This window comes from Lithobates pipiens, unplaced genomic scaffold (genome assembly GCF_037356315.1).
Source record: "Lithobates pipiens isolate NorthernLeopardFrog02 unplaced genomic scaffold, aLitPip1_a1.2 Scaffold_23, whole genome shotgun sequence".
Taxonomy (NCBI): Eukaryota; Metazoa; Chordata; class Amphibia; order Anura; family Ranidae; genus Lithobates; species Lithobates pipiens.
Genome location: NW_027507785.1, coordinates 21,534,297 through 21,552,221, shown reverse-complemented (window position 1 = coordinate 21,552,221; position 17,925 = coordinate 21,534,297). Strand labels below are relative to the sequence as shown.

The following is a 17,925-nucleotide window of genomic DNA, read 5'->3' as shown; positions in this document are numbered from 1 at the left end:
TGAAGGGGGAGAGCCCTTATTGCATCAGAGAGTTCTTGATGGGTAAAAGGCTGGGAGAGAAGCTCTAATTGCTCTGAAGAGAGTGAGGGGAGCTGCAGTGGGTCCAGAAATTTAGATATATTACCCACCTCCGGGTGCGGTTCTGAAGGGGAGCTGGATAGATTGTACAGCTTTAAATAGAAGAGACTAAATTCCTCGGCTATATCTTTGGGGTTGCTTATTTTCTGACCCTTCTGGTTTAGAAGAAAGGGGATCCTATTCTGTGCGGCCCTTTTTTTATATTGTTGTGCTAGGTGTTTCCCCGCTTTATCACCTTGGGAGTACCAAGTGAGTCTTAACCTTCTTAGGTAAAAATCAAAATTTCTGTGAAGAAATGAGCTAAGGTCATTTCTCAAAGCACTAAGTTCTTTGGCAATTTGGGGGGAAGGAGCGTTTTTATTTGTAGTTTCAAGACTGCGTATTTTCTGTAGAAAGGATTCAATCGTTGCCATCCTTTTTTTCTTCTCCTGTGCACCCAGTTTGAGGCATACTCCGCGAATTACCGCCTTGTGAGCATTCCAGAGTGTAGTGGGACTAGAGACAGAGTCAAGATTAGAGTCAAAAAATAGCGATATCTCGGATCGGAGCAATTCTCGAGTCTCCGGCGTACTGATAAGCGCGGAATTCAAACGCCAGAGTGTATGTCTGACCCCAGGGGGGGAAGTGGCAATAGTGATCGACACCGGGGCGTGGTCTGACCAAGTTATGAGGCCCACCGTGGCATGACTGATTTTCTGTAGGGCCAATTTCGAGACTAAGAAGAGATCGATCCGAGAATATGATCGTTGGGCATGTGAATAAAAGGAATAATCCCTCTCGGTACCATGGAGGCACCTCCATGGATCATGGAGGTCCTCCTGTAGCGCCACACTGGAGATAGCCGTGGAATGTCTGCGCTTTGTATTAGACGTGTCTAGTTGGGTGTCAAGAACATCATTGAAATCTCCACAGATCACTAGGTGTTCCTTGGGGTATGGCTGAATTTTGTTCAGGATGGACCTGTAAAATTCTTTTTGGCCAGTGTTAGGGGCATAAAGATTGACCAAGACCAGCGGCTGGTCGTTACATACGGCTGATAGGATCAAGTATCTACCCGCCGGATCCTGTTCAATATGTGTGAGGGAGAATGATAGGGACGAACGTACCGCAATCATCACACCTCTCGTTTTCTTATCAGAGCGAGCATGGAAGTAGTGGGTGAATAGCCTGTGAGAGCATTTTGGGGAGTTGAGCTCAGAGAAATGTGTTTCCTGAACGCACAATATATCTGCTTTTTGGGCTAATGCATCCCGCCAAAGCAAGGATCTTTTAAAGGGGCTGTTAAGGCCTTTAGCGTTTAAGGAGACTATTGTAATCGACATATCCCCCGGAAAGTAGGCCTGCTATGAAACTCTGCTGCGGTACCGGGAGAGACTATCCCCACTGTAGGGATGAGCGACAACCAAATGAGATTCGAGCAGAATACAATGGTTAAGGTAGGTTGGCACAATTATATCGTAGCTGCTGAGAGGGGTGACCAAGTCAGGCAGTCCTTAAGTGAGACTGAATGCCCCGACCTGGCACCTATAGCGAGCTATGCGATCCCACAAAAAGATAAAAATAAAATAAAAATAATAAGAAAAATAAAATAAATAAAGAGATCGCTAGATTAATAACAAGAACAGCAGAAAAAACAAACAGAAACAAAAAAAGATATCAGTTGTAAGGTAGGGTGTTATGAACTATCAGGTAAATCGATTAAACCAATTAAATCAAACCAGGGGATGTGCGTAGCACATCAAAAGAAAGCGAGGAGTGTGGAAGGGGTATCACAACCGCTCCCACTCCTCCACAGCCTCAGTGTATATAAGTGAGATAACATTTTAAACAGTAAACATAGGCAGCATAATGTAACCATAACTACTGAAAATACATATTACCGCAAGGGCTCCGGCAAGATCATATTATGTGAGAGCGTGAGAGTCCCAGGGCGTAGTCATTCTTGAGGGTGATCTCGTACCAGGTGTATTAGGCGGCGGCGCTTGGGGGGTCATGCCCCAGTTGTGTAGTTGCTTAAGGCCTTCCTTTGGCGATAAAATGGCGACTTGTTGATTCCGATATGACACCAGGAGCCTGGTGGGGTGGCCCCATTTGTAGGCCACGTTTTGTTCGGTCAGGATGGTTGTAACCGGGGCGAACGCTCTGCGAGCTTGAGCCGTGGTTGCAGAGATATCGTTAAATAGCTGCACTTTGGTAAAGGGCTCTGGTAGTGTGCGCAAGGCTCTCGCAGCACGCATAATTTCTTCCTTAGCATGAAAGAAGTGCACTCTCGCTAAAATGTCTCTGGGCACTGAGGGCGGGAGATGTTGTGGCTTATGCAGCCTGTGCGCCCGATCTATGAGTAGATCTTGTGACGTCAGAGATGGAACAATTTTGCGGAATAACTGGTGCAGGTACGGAATTATATCTGGAGTCGCTAAGGATTCAGATACTCCTCTTATCTTTATATTATTCCTGCGTGAGCGATCTTCGAGGTCTGCGATTTTTAATCGCATTTGGGAAATAGCTGCGGCCTGCTCATCCTGCAAGTCAACCATCCTATTATGCGCAATAGTGGCTTCAGACAGGTGCTGTTCAATATGCTCAGTGCGGCGTTCTAAAACATTAACTGTATCCTGGATCTGATTAACAGATATTTTAAGTTCTCTATGTAATTCAGCTTGGAGTGACATTAGCATCGCTTTCATACTGTGTTCTGAGGCAGGGTTATCAGTGGAGGGGAACTCAGCAAGTGACTGTGCCTGGGGCTGCGGTAGAGAGGAACTACAAGTCCCAGCGCTGTGCTGTTTCTTAGAGGGAGGCTGTTTGTCAGGAGATGGGGCAGGGAAATCAGCAAGCCTCTTACCCCTCTCTCCAGGCGACAGGCAGTGATTATCTAGCTGATCCATTTCTTCCAGCAGCTGAGGAGCAGGCCCGTCGGATGGCTCGTTCGCCTGTGCTGGCGGCGGGGTCTCTGGTCTCCTGCTCACGCGGTCGGCGCCATCTTGGCTCCTGGGCCGTGGGGGCTTCATGTAAAAGTCCAGAAGCCTGCGGGGTCCCTTTAGCTTAGATTTTTTGCGGGACATACTCCGCGGTATGTCCCACAGCTGTGCCCTCCGTTCCGGAGGATTCCCGTCTGTTGCACGCTGCCTATGCCGCTGAACGAGGCTGTGGAGGAGCGGAGCAGACGCTTCAGGCGGCCATCCTCAGCAGCGGCCAAACCACGCCCCTTACTTTCTCTTTCCTTCATCGACGGATGCAGAGCCTCCTTAATCTTGACCATTGGGTTATATCGCCTCTGCAGGAGTAGGACTAGGCAAAACAAAAAACACCTGGCTAAGCCCACGGGCTGTCCTAAGTCTATATATAACCCCCTCCCCGCTCTAGGTATTCAGTTTATTGCTGTCTAGTCAGGTTTAAGGACCTAGTTCCTTGCTGGGATCTTTTGGTCCTAGCAAATTTTAATTTTTTGTCTTTTATCTTCCATACATTTTCTCCTGGAAGATCTGCAATAAACTGCTGGGCTGGGCTGGGCAACTGGCTGGATAAGCTAGATCCAGTGGTCTCCCCAGTCTAGCCAGTGAGAGTGTGCAGACCGCAGCTAGGCGCTAGGTTGGCTGAAACATAGCCTCAATGGACGGAGGCTGGGATTCTCAGGGCAGGCAGCAGAGACCCCTGGGGTTTCCCCCGCCATTCCCCTTCTGGGTGGTGTGTCCTTCCCTGGTGGTATTGGGGGGGGGGGGGGGCGCATTCCAGTGCAGCAGAGACCCCTAGGTGCATGCCCTGCTGTGTGTGCAGTTTGGAGGTCCCAGTGCGAAGTGCACAGTGGTGTCCCCTTAAATGTTCACCCTGCCTGGTGTAGTACAGTACCTTTTTGGAAGAGGGTCCCCTGGCAGAGAGTGCAGTGATGTTGAAGACAGTGAGTATCCTGGGAGCATGCTTCAGCATGTCAAACGGCCGGCGGCCATGTTTGCGAGGTCCGATTACATCACTGCGGCCATTTTCCTTGGTTTGGCTGGTCTCCGGACATGTTTGTGTAGCCGATGACATCACGGCGGCCATTTTTCCTTTGTCTAGTGAGGCACTAGAGACAGCTGGATCCTCGTGGAGATGTCATGGCTCCTCCTCTTCCTCCTCTCTTCTCCTCTTCCTGCCCAGGGTGAATGAAATAGATGCCGACCATTGGTGTTTGCTGGGTCCAAATTGCGGCAAGGCACATTCTACTTGGGCACTTAGTACTTCTTGGGCCGTCGAGCAACCGTATCACAGGTTTGCAAGCGGCCACTTGGTCTTCAGTGCATACCTTCACTAAATTCTATAAAGTAGATATAGTAGGGGTAAATCTTCCAGCGTTCAAGTGGTTAAAATGTGACCTAGAATTCTGGAAGGGGACAGAGTTTTCCTGTTTTATTTTAGAACTTAAAGTTAGCGTTGCACTGTTTGCAGTAATACAGAGTAATCACACACAAAGTTGTTTGTAAGCCTGGCATGGCTATTATTGAAATGGCAGGAGAACTGAGCAATGCTTTTTATTTTTTTTTCCATAACTGCACATCATAATGGTAACGTCCTGTGTTCTGTCCTCTTCTCAGGTGTCTAGAATTGCAGAGACTGCGATTGATCATGTGTTTGATATCCACGTAGAAAACGTGAAGGGCCTGACCCCTCTGCAGTCCACCGTGTGGGGAGAAGCGGACTGCTATGTACAGTATTACTTCCCTGTGCAAACCCCACTCACCGGACTAGAAGCTGAGCTGCCAGAGAGAGGTATGCTAACTACAGACATAATACTTTAATATTCTGTACCAGCTCACAATGAGGATTTCAAGTGAACCTGTCATTACAGTGGAAACCCAAAACCAACCACCCTGCTCTGTGCTAGGTACCATCCGGAGTTTACCCTTAGCTCGCTGATAAAAATTGCAGATCGCCGCCATTACTAATAAAAAAGAAAAAAAAAATATATATAATGCCACAAAACTATCCCCAAAACTAAAACTACGCTATAAATTTTTGTGCAAACCAATCAATATATACGCTTATTGGGATATTTTTTATTTTTATATATATGTTATATATATTTATAACTATCCCCTATATTATTTATATAGGAGATTTTTATTATAACAAAAAGTAAAAAATATAGCTTTTTTTTCAGTGTGACTGATCAACGCTCTTTTATTTAATATAATTTATTATAGACATTCATATTGTGCCCCCTAATTTACTCAGAGTTTTACATACTATTCATTCACACCGGTCCCTGCCTTCTAGAAGTTTGTAATCTAAGGTTCCTATTTTGCATTCATGCACATATTAGGGCAATTTAAACAGGAGCCAATTAAACTACCAGTCTGTCTTTGGAGTGTGGGAGGAAACCTAAGTACCTGGAGGAAACTCATGCAAGCGCAGGGAGTTGAATGTAAAGTCCATGCAGATAGTGTCCTAGACAGGATTTGAACGGAGGACCCCAGTGCTCCTATCGTTGAACAGTGAGGTAATGTTAGACAGGGTGACCAAGCCAAGAAATTCAGAAAGTCGATGTAACCTAGTATAACTGTCTTCACTGAAGAGTTTGTTTCCTGATAATAAAGCTTTATAACCGTGCAATTACAGACAAATCCTGTGCCATTCCAACTGGTAGAGCTCAGGCACTCCCCAGCAGTGCAGAACTTGTAGCTACCATCCACTCACCAAACGCGTCAATTGGCTTGTCTCTGTGGTGGGTTGCTTCACTGGCCAGCCAGAACGTGCAGCAAGAGTGCTGAAGCTTTGCCTTTCAGAGTACCTGGAGACTTGGATGCAACTGCAGGGGGTTTAGAGTCTATTACATCTGGCTAGCTGCAGTTTTATATTATCATTTTTAATGACCAAGTCGCTTTCAACCAGACGTGCAAAGAGCTGGTGAGATGTAAGGTGCAGGTTTTTTCATCCTTGTTCTGGCTTCACTATCTAGTTAATCACTGACTTTAGCCGGCCATAGACAGTTCGAATCTTGGCTGATTCAGCAGGAACCGGCTGAGATCTGAACCATGTATGGGTAATGTACCCAAGTTGATCGATCATTTTGGGTACAACCAGCCTGTCCGATTTTGCATGCGATCATAGCTATTGGCTGTTATAGGGGCTAGCTCAAATCACTTGTGTTCTCCGTCCCAGCCGGGAGAACACAATGGCTCCGCAGGAGGGATTCCAGTCTGTGTTAATGGCCAGCCTTAGTAACAAGTATTCAGGACTAGTCCACTTTTATATACATGTGCCTAAAGATCTCACTTGTAGACTATGCCAATCCCAACTGATAAACTACAAATAAATACAACTTGTAAGGATAGGAATATGAGCCTGCCTGGAGCTCTTTTTTTTTTTTTTTTAAAGTGGACATCATCCACATGTAGCCCATGAAGCCTAAACTCTAGTCCTGAATGCTTCAAATAAATACAACCATGGGGGGGGACGTTGATTTAACAGTCGACAAATGTTTACAAAATTATAAAGATTTATTTTCATACATCAGGGGACACAGAGCCATAGTAGTTACTATGTGGGTTATAGGGCCACCAATGCATGATGGACACTGGCACGCCCTAAGACAAAAAGTGTACTCACTATATAACCCCTCCCACTACTGGGAGTACCTCAGTTTTTTCACCAGTGTCTAAGGTGTTGATCACGAGTAAAGATGTGCTGCGCTGAGCTTCACTGGAAGCAATCCTTGCTGGGGCTAGCCATACTGAACGGATTCGTTCATAGTGTCCTTTAATGAGCCTAAGGAATGGTACCCGGGCCTCGTGTCCGAAGAAACAAGGTTTTGCTTGCGAATGCTTCTCTTTTTAGAGAGCTGGACCCTGGGATACAGTACTTTTTGGTAGTAAGGCCATAAAGTTTTTACTGGCAGGGTGCTGTTGCAGGTCCAGGATTGTGGGTAACCTCTAGGTTCCCCCACTCCTGAAGGTTTCGGAGCCCATCATGAAGGGTGAAGATTGGGCTCATCTCAGATAACCCTGCAAGGTAATTGGAGATTTTCTTATGAATTTCTCCTTTTAAGTTTATAATGTTGTCATGCCTATGTGTCACCACTGGTGGCTGAGCACTCACCGTCTGATGCTGGAAACAGCGCTGTGTCAGAAGTCATCTCCTCCAGCCAGAGCAGGTAGATCCTCTGGTAAGAAAGGGGGGACTGGTCTCTCCTCCTGTGCCCCCCATCCATGTTGAAGTTAACCCCTTCAGGGGAACTGTATGCCGAAAGCATTCTTTAAAAAAAAAAAAAACTACTAACTGTGCGGCCGCTCAGCGGTGGTTTCGAAGTCCCCCCCCCATGGTTGTATTTATTTATTTATTTTTTTTTTGAAAATGATTTTTATTGACAAGATTTTGTATACAATAACTGGAACAATGCAATTGTTCTAACAGTATGATAATACAGTTATATGGTTTACATCTTAATCACATAAAAGAGAAAGAAAAAAAAAAAAAAAAAAAAAGAGAGAAAGTGAACATAAATAAAGAAAAACACAAAATAACCGTGTAGACAATGCAATCTAATCCAATCCAAGATGTTGCTTTACGTTTGAATTCATGAAACCAGTTCTTCTCACTTGTTTCAGAGTCATACCGTAGCATTCTATGTTTATTTCCAACATTTACCTCTATAACATTAGGATTAACTGAGCTCTAAATTTAAGAGCGAACCTCCCTGTGGTGTAAGTAACTGTGTGGCATTGGCGCCTACGTGACTCCTCTGCACCCCTACCGGGATCACACTGTGACAGAGGAGCCACCCAGAGCCCCGCCAAGTAGAGTTCAAACTAACTAACACTAGATAAAGAGGGATCTGCTATTTCTTATACCACTCTGTCCAACATTGCCACCTCGCGTCTATAAGGTTGCCACAAGAGTTCCTAAGGGCCAACAACCTTTCATATTGGTAGTTAAGGTTTACTTGAATTAAAACTTCCGATGGGTTAGGGGATAATGTGTTTTTCCAATGGCGAGCAATGATCAGTTTGGCTGTATTTAAGATTTGGATTACTACTGTACGGAATTGAGTTGGGTAATTATCTATACCAAGGTGTAGAATTGCTAGGGCAGGATCTGGGGTTTGTAATATACCAGTAATTTCAGCTAGGATGCTGAATAATTTCCTCCAGTAGCTAGAGATACTCTTGCAGTGCCAGAATATGTGTAAAATAGTGCCCACACTTCCACAGTCTCTCCAGCAAAGAGGAGATTGTGTGTTGAACATTGTGGCTAATTGATGGGGCGTTCTATACCACTTGTGTAGTATCTTTTGGGTAATTTCCCAGTGGGTTACACAACGAGTTGCTCTATAGTTGTATCTAAAGGCTTTGCTCCATTGTATTATATCATATGATCTACCCAAATCCCTTTCCCATGTGAGCATGGAGGGGGTTTTTACCACTACGCGTTTGTATTGGAGTATGTTGTAGAATAAAGAGATACCTTTACCCACCATATTGGAATTGAAAAAGTATTTCCATGCAGAGCTATCCAGTTCAATAAGTGGTGGGGGGAATTTCAGGAGAAAAGATGAAACCTGGTTATAGAGAAATGCGCTCGATTGGGGTATATTATAATTAGTTTTTAATGAGTGGAATGACAATAAGTTTGCCTCAGAGTATAGTTCATCGACCCATTCTAAGCCATTCTCCTTCCATGCAGCTATTTTACTATACGGAAGTAAAATTTCTAATGTTTGGATTGGGATTCTGATTTCAGTACTGAGGTTTTTTATCAATTGCTGCTGTCTTAAATGTCTCCAGGCTAGAATGGACGCCGTGATCGTAGGGGAGAGATGCGTTGTGTTTCTCGGCTTCCAGGAGTCTGCCAAAAGAAGGAGACCCAAGTGTGGAGTTTCTGCTATATATGCTTCTAGCTTTGCCCACAGTGGATCAGGGTTATGTAGGAACCAGTGTTTAGTTTGTGCTAAAACAGCTGCCCAATAGTAATCCTTAATATCGGGGAGGCCCATACCGCCCGCATTTCTATGTAGTATAAGTTTAGTTGGTGGGCAGCGCGCTCTTTTGCCTTGCCATATATAGTGCTTAAGGATTTTATTCAGTTCTTGGAAATGAGATGCTTTGTATACTATAGGGAGGGTTCTAAATAGGTATAGTATTTTCGGTAGGATCATCATTTTGTATGACGCTATTCTCCCTGCCCACGATAGCTCTGTTTTGGAGTGTTTAGCTGTGGTTTTTTGTATTTCTTGAAGGAGATTTTTGATATTAACGTCTGCTATTTGGGATATGGTCGTCGTTAGATGTATACCTAGATATGGGATCTGTTTGGAGGTCCAGACATATGGATACGCTTTTTTAAGATACGAACTCGTGTGGTGATTCGTGCCTAGATTTAATATTGGGGATTTAGTAAAATTCACTTTATAGTAAGAGATCTGTCCGAATGATTCTAAAATTTCGTGTGCGAATGGTAACGATACCGCTGGGTTTGTTAGGTAGAGAATGATGTCATCCGCAAACAAATTGACTACATGGTTTTTGCTCTTGACCTTAAGTCCAGATATATGCGGGTGCGCGCGAATGGCCTCCGCCAGGGGTTCTATCATTAGATTAAAGATAAGGGGTGATAAAGGACACCCCTGGCGGGTGCCATTCGAGATGTGGAACGTTTTAGATAAGAGTCCCATGGTGAACACCTGGGCTGAGGGGTTAGAATATAATGCAAGTATAGCTGATAGAGCATCTCCCCCAAAGCCAAACTTCTTCAGCACCGCAGCCATGTAGTCCCAATGGACTCTATCGAACGCCTTCTCCGCGTCTATAGAAAGAAGCAGAGAAGGCGTTCTCCGAGTCTCCGCTTGATGCAAGATGTTCAGCAGGCGTCGTGTGGCGTCTGACGCCTGTCTCCCTTTAGTAAAGCCGGTTTGATCCGGAGATATCAAAGTTGGCATAAGATCAAAGATTCTGTTGGCTATAATCTTGGCATATAGTTTGATGTCTCCATTGAGGAGGGAAATGGGACGGAAGTTGGCTGGTGCATCTGGAGATTTTCCGGGTTTGGGTAGAGTAATTACATATGCCTTGAGCATTTCTGCTGGGAATGAACCCGTCGTTTTGGCTATATTAAATATGGAAAGAATATGAGGGGACAATATGTCAGAGAAGTTTTTGTAGTATGCATTTGAGAGTCCGTCGGGGCCTGGGGATTTACCTAAGGGCAATGATTGTATGGCTGTTCTCAACTCACCAAGCGTAAATGGATTGTTGAGGTCTTCAAGTTGAGTGTCAGATAATGAGGGCAAGCGTATCTTGTCTAAGAAAGAGGTTATTTGTTCTGCAGATGGGTTGGGTGTATCAGGGTCTGTATGTAGGTTGTATAGAGATTCATAATAGTCTGCGAATGCATCTGCAATTGCTTGGGGGTGTTCTAATCTATTTGCAGTTTTGGGGTGGAGCAAGTACGGGATTGATGTTTTGGTGCGTCTGTCTTTTAAACGGTTGGCTAGGAACCTACCCCCTCGGTTGTTGTTTCCGTAATAGTTAAGACGGAGCTTTTTCATAGCACGGTCGTGTATGTCACAGTACCACTCTCTGATTTTGCTGCGTACGTATAGTAATTGGTTGGCAAGGTCAGGTGTTGGGTCCGATTGGTTACGATGTTCTAATTTGCGTAGTTCAGTTAGTAAGTCGTTTAGTTTGGAAGTTCTAGTTTTTTGGATCTTGGATTTAAGTTTGATTAATACCCCCCTTACGAACGCTTTATGGGCATTCCAGTTAGTGAATGGATTGGTGCAGTTAGAATCATTAAATTTAAAAAATTCCTCAAGTTGTTGGGCAATGTCTTTGTGGAATTTTGGGTCTTGTAAAATGGTTTCATCGTTTCTCCAAATACGGGCTGGGACGTGGGTTCTACCACCCTCAATATTGACTAATACGGGGGCGTGATCAGACCACGTGATATCGAGAATGGAAGCTTGTGTAACTCTATGTAGTAAGTTTTTGTCAGCAATGAACAAATCTAGTCTGGAGTAGGTGTTATATCTAGGGGAATAGTACGTATAAGATCTGTCGCTGGCATGGAGACAACGCCAAACATCATACATCTCCTCCTTTAGGAGGAGCTCTCTGAATTTGGGGATATGATTTCTAACTCCAGAAGATGTGTCTAGGTTCTTATCCAAGATCATATTAAAGTCCCCACATAATAGAACACTACCAACTCGCATCAGCTCTATTCGTTTGAAAACTTTCTTCATGAACCTTAGCTGGTGCGAGTTAGGGGCATATAAGCATACAAAAGTAATAGGGATTTTGTTCACCTTGCATACAAGAATAATAAACCTACCATCAGAGTCAATAAATGAGTCTTTGAGTTCAAATTCGACGGAGTCTCTCACAGCGATCATTACTCCCCTCTTTTTTGCCGCAATGGAGGAGTGCACTATAAATGGAAAGTCCTTGTGGGAACAAGTAGGCGTGGCCAGTTTGTGAAAATGCGTTTCCTGTACTGCTAATATGTCCGCTTTCAATCTCGTTGCTTCTTGCCATAGAGATCTCCTCTTGGCGGGGTGATTGAGACCCCTTGCATTGAGTGATAGAATATTAATATTCATAGCTCTTTAGTTGAGAGTGATGATTTTTGTCGTTTGAGGGAATCTGTAATGTCCGAATATAATTAATTTTCCAAGGGCTCGGGTCGTCAGTAATGTTTGAGAAAGTACGGTGGAGAAGTTCAGTTTTGAGACCAGGATCGGGGTTGTAAGGTACGTAGCATGGCGACATTGTTTTCTGAGCACCTGCTCAAAACTTTACAACAATGATCAAAAGAAATGGTGGACATGGGTGAACATTTGAAGTTCCCTTGAGGAAGTGAGCAGATGTGGTCAATGTGCACAGAAATAGTTCCTGCTGCATGTGGTCACAAGAGGGTACGCGCCAAGAGGTAGTGACGTGTACACGCAAAGCTTGGCAAAGAACATCAACAAAAAAGAAAAAACTTAAAAAAAAAACATTAAACAAAACAGTAAAGCTGTAGTAAAAAGTTAGGCCTCCATAGGCCGGGCACCGAGATGCCCTATGCAAGGGGGTAATGGTACGTTGACAGGTACCAGATACACTCGGGGAGTCATAATGACATCTTGTGGTAGAGAGAGACTTTGTAGGCCTTCAAGTACGGCGAGTTTTCGATCTCCTTGGCTGAACTACTTGCCATTCATCATGAAGTTTGGTTGGTAAGCTTCCCGTCTGTTGATGAGCAGGTATGGTTGTATCAGAAACCACTATCTGCCACTGTCTCAAGAGGATGAGCCCATCTTCCAGAGAGCGAATAACGTGCGTGGAACCATTGTGGGATATTTGCAAAGTGGCTGGATATTTCCACTTGTATAAAATCTTGTGATTTCTCATGGCTTTTGTTAATGTGGCCATGTTACGGCGTAGTTGTAAAGTATATTGTGACAGGTCAGGCAGGATCTTGAGGTTAGAGATTGCTTCTGGGACATTGTCTCCTTTGCGTAATGCCTCCAGTATTTTTTCTTTGGTGGTAAAGAAGTGGAGTCGGAGCAAAACGTCTCGGGGTATCTCTTGAGGTAGGAAGGATGGTTTTGGGACCCTGTGGATTCTGTCGATCGTCAGGTCCAGAGGAGTTAATGATGGAATCAGGGTACGGAAGATGTTTTGGGCATAGGGCAGGAGTTGTTGAGCCGCTACCTCTTCGGGAACCCCACGCAATTTTAAATTGTTCCTACGAGAACGATCCTCGAGGTCCGCCATTTTTCTTTGGATTTTATCGATCGCTTCGTGGTGCACCGAATGGGAGTCCACTAGTGTATTGAATGATGAAGTAAAATCCCCCATTTTGGACTCCATTTGTTGTACTCTGTCGCCCAGTTCACTTATTTCTGCTTTACATTGGCGTAAGCATGTCATCATGTCTGTTTGTAATGAGGACCTTAACAACATTAACAGCTCTTTAAGCGTAGTGTCAGAGATGGGCTGCCCTGTAGTTGGGAACTGTGCAATGGGATCCTGTGCATAGTGAGGGGCTGATCGGCCACTGGGTTGTCCACTCACCTCCATACCTCGGTCCGTTATACCGGCTTGTGCATTTGTGGAGGGTTCCATCCTGGGCTTTGATTTTACAGGGCTTCTGGTTGATGGGGATGAATTCGGGGAATCAGAGTCAGAAGTTTGAGTGTCGACATCTTCCTCCATTTGCGCTGCGACTTCCGCCCTTTCCTGTAAGTCTGTGGGCACTAGAGGCTGCGGGAGCTGCTGCGTGTGGTGTCTCCCTCCGCCATCTTTCCGTGGCCCGCGGTCAATGGCCGGATAGAAATCCGACAATTTCAGCTCGGTTGGTGGTTTCGGAGACTTCCGCGGCATATTTGTTCGGATGGCGGGTGTCTCCCGAGTCCGGATCAGTTGTTCCCGCGGACGTAACCGATGTATAGCGGGCGTATGATATGTCGTTCCCCGAGTGCAGAGCGGAGCTCTCTTAGAATGCGGCCATCCTGTTGCGCGGTCGCCACGCCCCCCATGGTTGTATTTATTTGAAGCATTCAGGACTAGAGTTTAGGCTTCATGGGCTAGATGTGGATAATGTCCACTTTAAAAAGAGCTCCAGGCAGGTCCATATTCCTATCCTTACAAGTTCACTTAAAGCCTAACCCCAGGAAAGTTGAAAATTCTCCCATGCAGTGGGGTAGCACTCATACTACAAAGTTTTTAACGGATTGTTTGGACCTAGGAGGCATAGAGAAGATTTGCCCTCACTTCCGCACTGCTAGACTGGTCCCCAAAGCGCCTTCCGCTCCATCCTCCAGCAGTCTAGGGACCTGACATCTTCAAGACCAATGCTGGGCCTAGAATAAATTAGTGGTTTGCAGTGCCGGCACAACCCCACTGCAAGAGAGAATGTTTTAGATTTCCTGACGTTGGACTTTAAATGGTAATTCCGCTTTTCCAAGGGCTGTATTTGCCCTCTACACTTCTCTATCAGTCCTTCTGTATGTTAGTGACTGAGAGATTGTAGAATAAAGGTACCGTTACTGAGTTCCTCTCTGCCTTTCTTTTCTATTTCAGGTATCAGCCTGAAACCTGTGCGAACAGCCACCACCCTGTGTGTACCGGATCCTGTCTTCAATGATCGGCAGAGCTACACTCTGGTGGCCCCTTCGGACACCCCGGTGCAGAGGCTGCTGCTCAGTGCATACTCCATGCAGGGTCTTTCCGGAGGAGGAGGAGTGACGTTTGAAATGTGGTGTCGGTAAGGTGGCTGGACAAATGAGATTACAACAAATCAACACACACACACACACACACACACACACACACCTATCACATCAAGGATGTTTTTATCCTTTTCTCTTTGTGAGTTTTTGCTACAATTTGTTAGTGTTGTTACTTTGCCCGCCATGTGTGTTTGTATATTCTCCAGAAACTGGCTTTACCAATCAGAGTGTTAAAGTTCACCCATCACATTGCAGTAGACCTAAAGAACATAATTTAACCACTTAAGAACCGAGCCTCTTTCTTTATCGTACATCATAGGACACAGAGTCTCAAGTAATTACTTGGTGGGTTATAGGCCTACCTTCAGGTGTTGGCACTGGTATAACCAATACAGGAAGTTGACTCCCCTATATAACCCCTCCTCCTTCCAGGAGCACTCAGTTTTTTCGCCAGTGTCTAAGGTGTTGGTCACGAGTGAAGATGTGCTCTACAGAGCTCCAGGAGGGATCCATGCTGGATTTAAAGAAACCTCCACAATCAGATCCATCCTCGCCACTGAGGTCATAGGATGGTACCTGGACCTCGATGCAAGAACGAGGTTTTGCCTGTAATGCTTCTCTTTGAGAGCTGGACCCTAGGAACCAGGACACTTTTTGGTCTTGCTACATTTCCTAAAGTTGTCCTGAGGGGTGCTATACAAGGCCCAAAGGAGCGGAACCCCTTTTAAAAGGGCCCCAGTCTTTGAGCGTGTTCAAACGCAGCCCACCGTGATGGGTGAAAGTTGGATCTGTCTGTTAAATCAGCAGTATCCTGCAGCGAGGACAAGGTAAGGGAAGAAGCTTTGCTTTTTCCTTCAATATACCTTATATACCTTCTAAATGTCTCCTCCTATAAGGAGTAACTTACACTACCTATGATGTGTCTTAGTGCAGCTCTGTCTCAGAACATGTGTGGTCCCAGTGGCAGAGGGGGTTCTTACTATAGATCTTGTGGGATTTGGTAAAAAATAGAGCAGTTGCTAATACAGAGATGTGTATAAACTTCTATATGGGAGGTGGCTGATTGGTTGACGCAGCTGCTTTAGCTGCATGGTTTAATTACAACCCAGCACTTCCACCTAGTAACATTGGGAAACGCCCTATGTTTCTGTGGTTTTAAAAAAAAAACTATAAATCTGCTGACAGAACCCCCTCCCCCCCCCTTCCCCTCCCTCCCCCCCTTCCCCTCCCTCCCCCCCCCCTTCCCCTCCCCCCCTTCCCCTCCCCCCTTGTAGAGGTGTATAGTACGTTCACCTTACTTTGTGTTGGCCATCCGGGTCCCTAGCAGGGCCTGAGAACGCAGAGGGGCATGTCCGCAAGGTCACGTGGCGCTGTGTATGGATGTAACGTGTACACACACACACACACACACACAGCACTCGCCGCATAGCTATGGGGGAGCGCTGAGGATGCCAATCAGGTTCCACCCGAGGCTTTATATCACAGACCCTCTCATTTCAGAAAGGCTTTTTAACTGAAGAAAGGCAGTCTGTCACACTAAGCGAAACCAGAGTGATGGGCATGTAAGGGTGTAAACAGGCATTTCCAGACAGATTGTTACTTAGTAGCAAAATAACTGTTATTTTGTGTGTACCTCTGCTTGTGCTTTGCACTATGTCTTCCAGACCTACCGTAAAGGTACCTAAAGGTGTCACCCCCCCCCCCCCCCAGGTGCTGGGAATCCCAGTTATGCCTCCATACTGTCTTCCTCTTCGGAGAGATCCGACATGGCAAGCCAGGGTGAGTCATTGGAAGCTAGCGGTGGTGCAACTGCTTCACACACTTCAGCCCCTGTAGAGGTGATTGAAGATGCATTTTCCTCTGCATTGCAAGGCTTAAAAGGAAGATGAGCGGCTTTAATTGCATCCTCCATCCAGTGTATAGGAAGCGTCCTAGATCCCCCTCCCCCACCTTAGACTCTTTACAGTCAGTGGAGGGTCCAAGAGAATTATGGGGACAGGATGGGGTATTGCCCTCAGATGATCGGGAGGAAAGACATGCGATTATTTCTCTGCGGAGGAAACAATACTTAAAGTTCCCAAGGTTCCCTACTTCACAATCTGAAGTACAGAGGCTTGCAAAGATGGTTCGCTCTACTTGCATGCTACCCCTAACAGAGTTAGCTGAAGGGCCGTTCTTTGAAGCCTTTACAGCCTTTGCATGCGTTTCCCGTCCACGCATTACTAAAAAAGCTTATTTATACCAAATGGGATCATCCAGTTAAGCATTTTTTCCCTTCCAAAGAGACTCGCAAAGCTCTATCCTATGGAAGAAAGATTCACTAAAAGATGGAGTTCCAGCAGTTAACGCTGTGATTTCCAATGGACAATGCGCTTATGCTTAAAGATCCAACAGATAAGAAATTGGAAGGTCAGTTAAAATCCTTTTTTTTTTTTCTTAACAGGTACTGTTGCTCAGCCTGCAATTGCAGCTATAGGCATCTGTCAGTCCTTAAAGGACCAGTTCACAGATGCTCTCAGATGAGCTCCCTGCACAACAAGCACAGGAACCGGCCCAGCTACCTAAAGCATTATGCTTTGCTGTAGACGCTATGAAGGATCCTATTCACCAGGCATCACGCCTTGCATTTGTACTTGTACATATGCGAAGGCCCCTTTGGTTAAAAGGTTGGTCAGCTGAGACGCCTTGTAAGAACCTTCTAACTAGTTTCCCCTTTAAGGGAGAATGATTATTTGACGATAGTTAGGATAAATACATTCAAACAACTTCCAGCGGATATTGTACTCTTTTCCCAGTCAAAAGAAAATATAAGTGTCTTTCATTTAAACTGTTCGGCCTCTGCCATCAGACCAGGCATAAAGGAAGACCTGGGGCTGCAAGTCTGCAAAGCAGAATACAAGACCTCCTTATGAAGAGGCATCTCCCCTCACCAAGGTGGGGGGGACTTCTGATGTACTCAGAAGTCTGGCAAAGGGAGATTCAGGACAAATGGACTCTCTCCACAGTGTCTCTAGGATACAAGCTAGAGCTTTGAGAGTTTCCACCATCTTGTTTAATGAGATCAAACGTTCCCAAGGATCCAGGGAAAAGGCAATCCCTGTTGCAAGCATTAGACCGATTATTGGCTCAAGGGGTGATCAGACAGATTCCCAAACAAGAGCAAGGTTGGAGATTTTACTCAAACCTAATTACGGTGCCAAAGCCAAATGGGGATATCAGACCAAGTCTAGATCTACGTAATCTAAATTGGTTCCTGAAAATCCGCTCCATTTGCATGGAGTCAATCAAGTCAGTCATTTCCATCCTGCAAGGAGAAAAACTTCTGGCGTCCATATGTTTCCTCCTCACCAGAGGTTTCTGCGGTTCAAATTAGAACAGAAGCATTTTAAGTTAATAGCCTTGCCCTTCGGGCTTGCTACAGCACCTCGGGTATTCACTAAGGTATTAGCCCCACCTCTAGTCAGGTTAAAGGCACAGGGCATAACTGTCTTGGCTTACTTAGACGATATATTGTTAATAGACCAGTCAGTCACTTGCTTGAAGCAAGGTGTAGCCATCACAAGCAGTTACCTGGAAGGTTTGGGTTGGATTCTCAACCTAAAGAAATCCTCCTTAAAGCCACTAAGAAGGCTGGAGTATCTGGGCCTGATCATTGACAC

The 17,925-nt window shown here is 45.3% G+C and overlaps 1 protein-coding gene across 2 annotated transcripts in view; it reads left to right on the top strand.

Moving 5' to 3' along the window:
• C2CD3 (C2 domain containing 3 centriole elongation regulator) overlaps positions 1-17,925 on the top strand; it is a 227,225-nt gene that overhangs the window by 124,115 nt on the left and 85,185 nt on the right. For both annotated transcript variants that reach the window (XM_077451274.1, XM_077451275.1), the window contains 2 exons: positions 4,650-4,824; positions 14,118-14,301. In XM_077451274.1, coding sequence (XP_077307400.1) covers positions 4,650-4,824; positions 14,118-14,301 — 359 coding nt within the window. The remainder of the gene's footprint in view (positions 1-4,649; positions 4,825-14,117; positions 14,302-17,925) is intronic.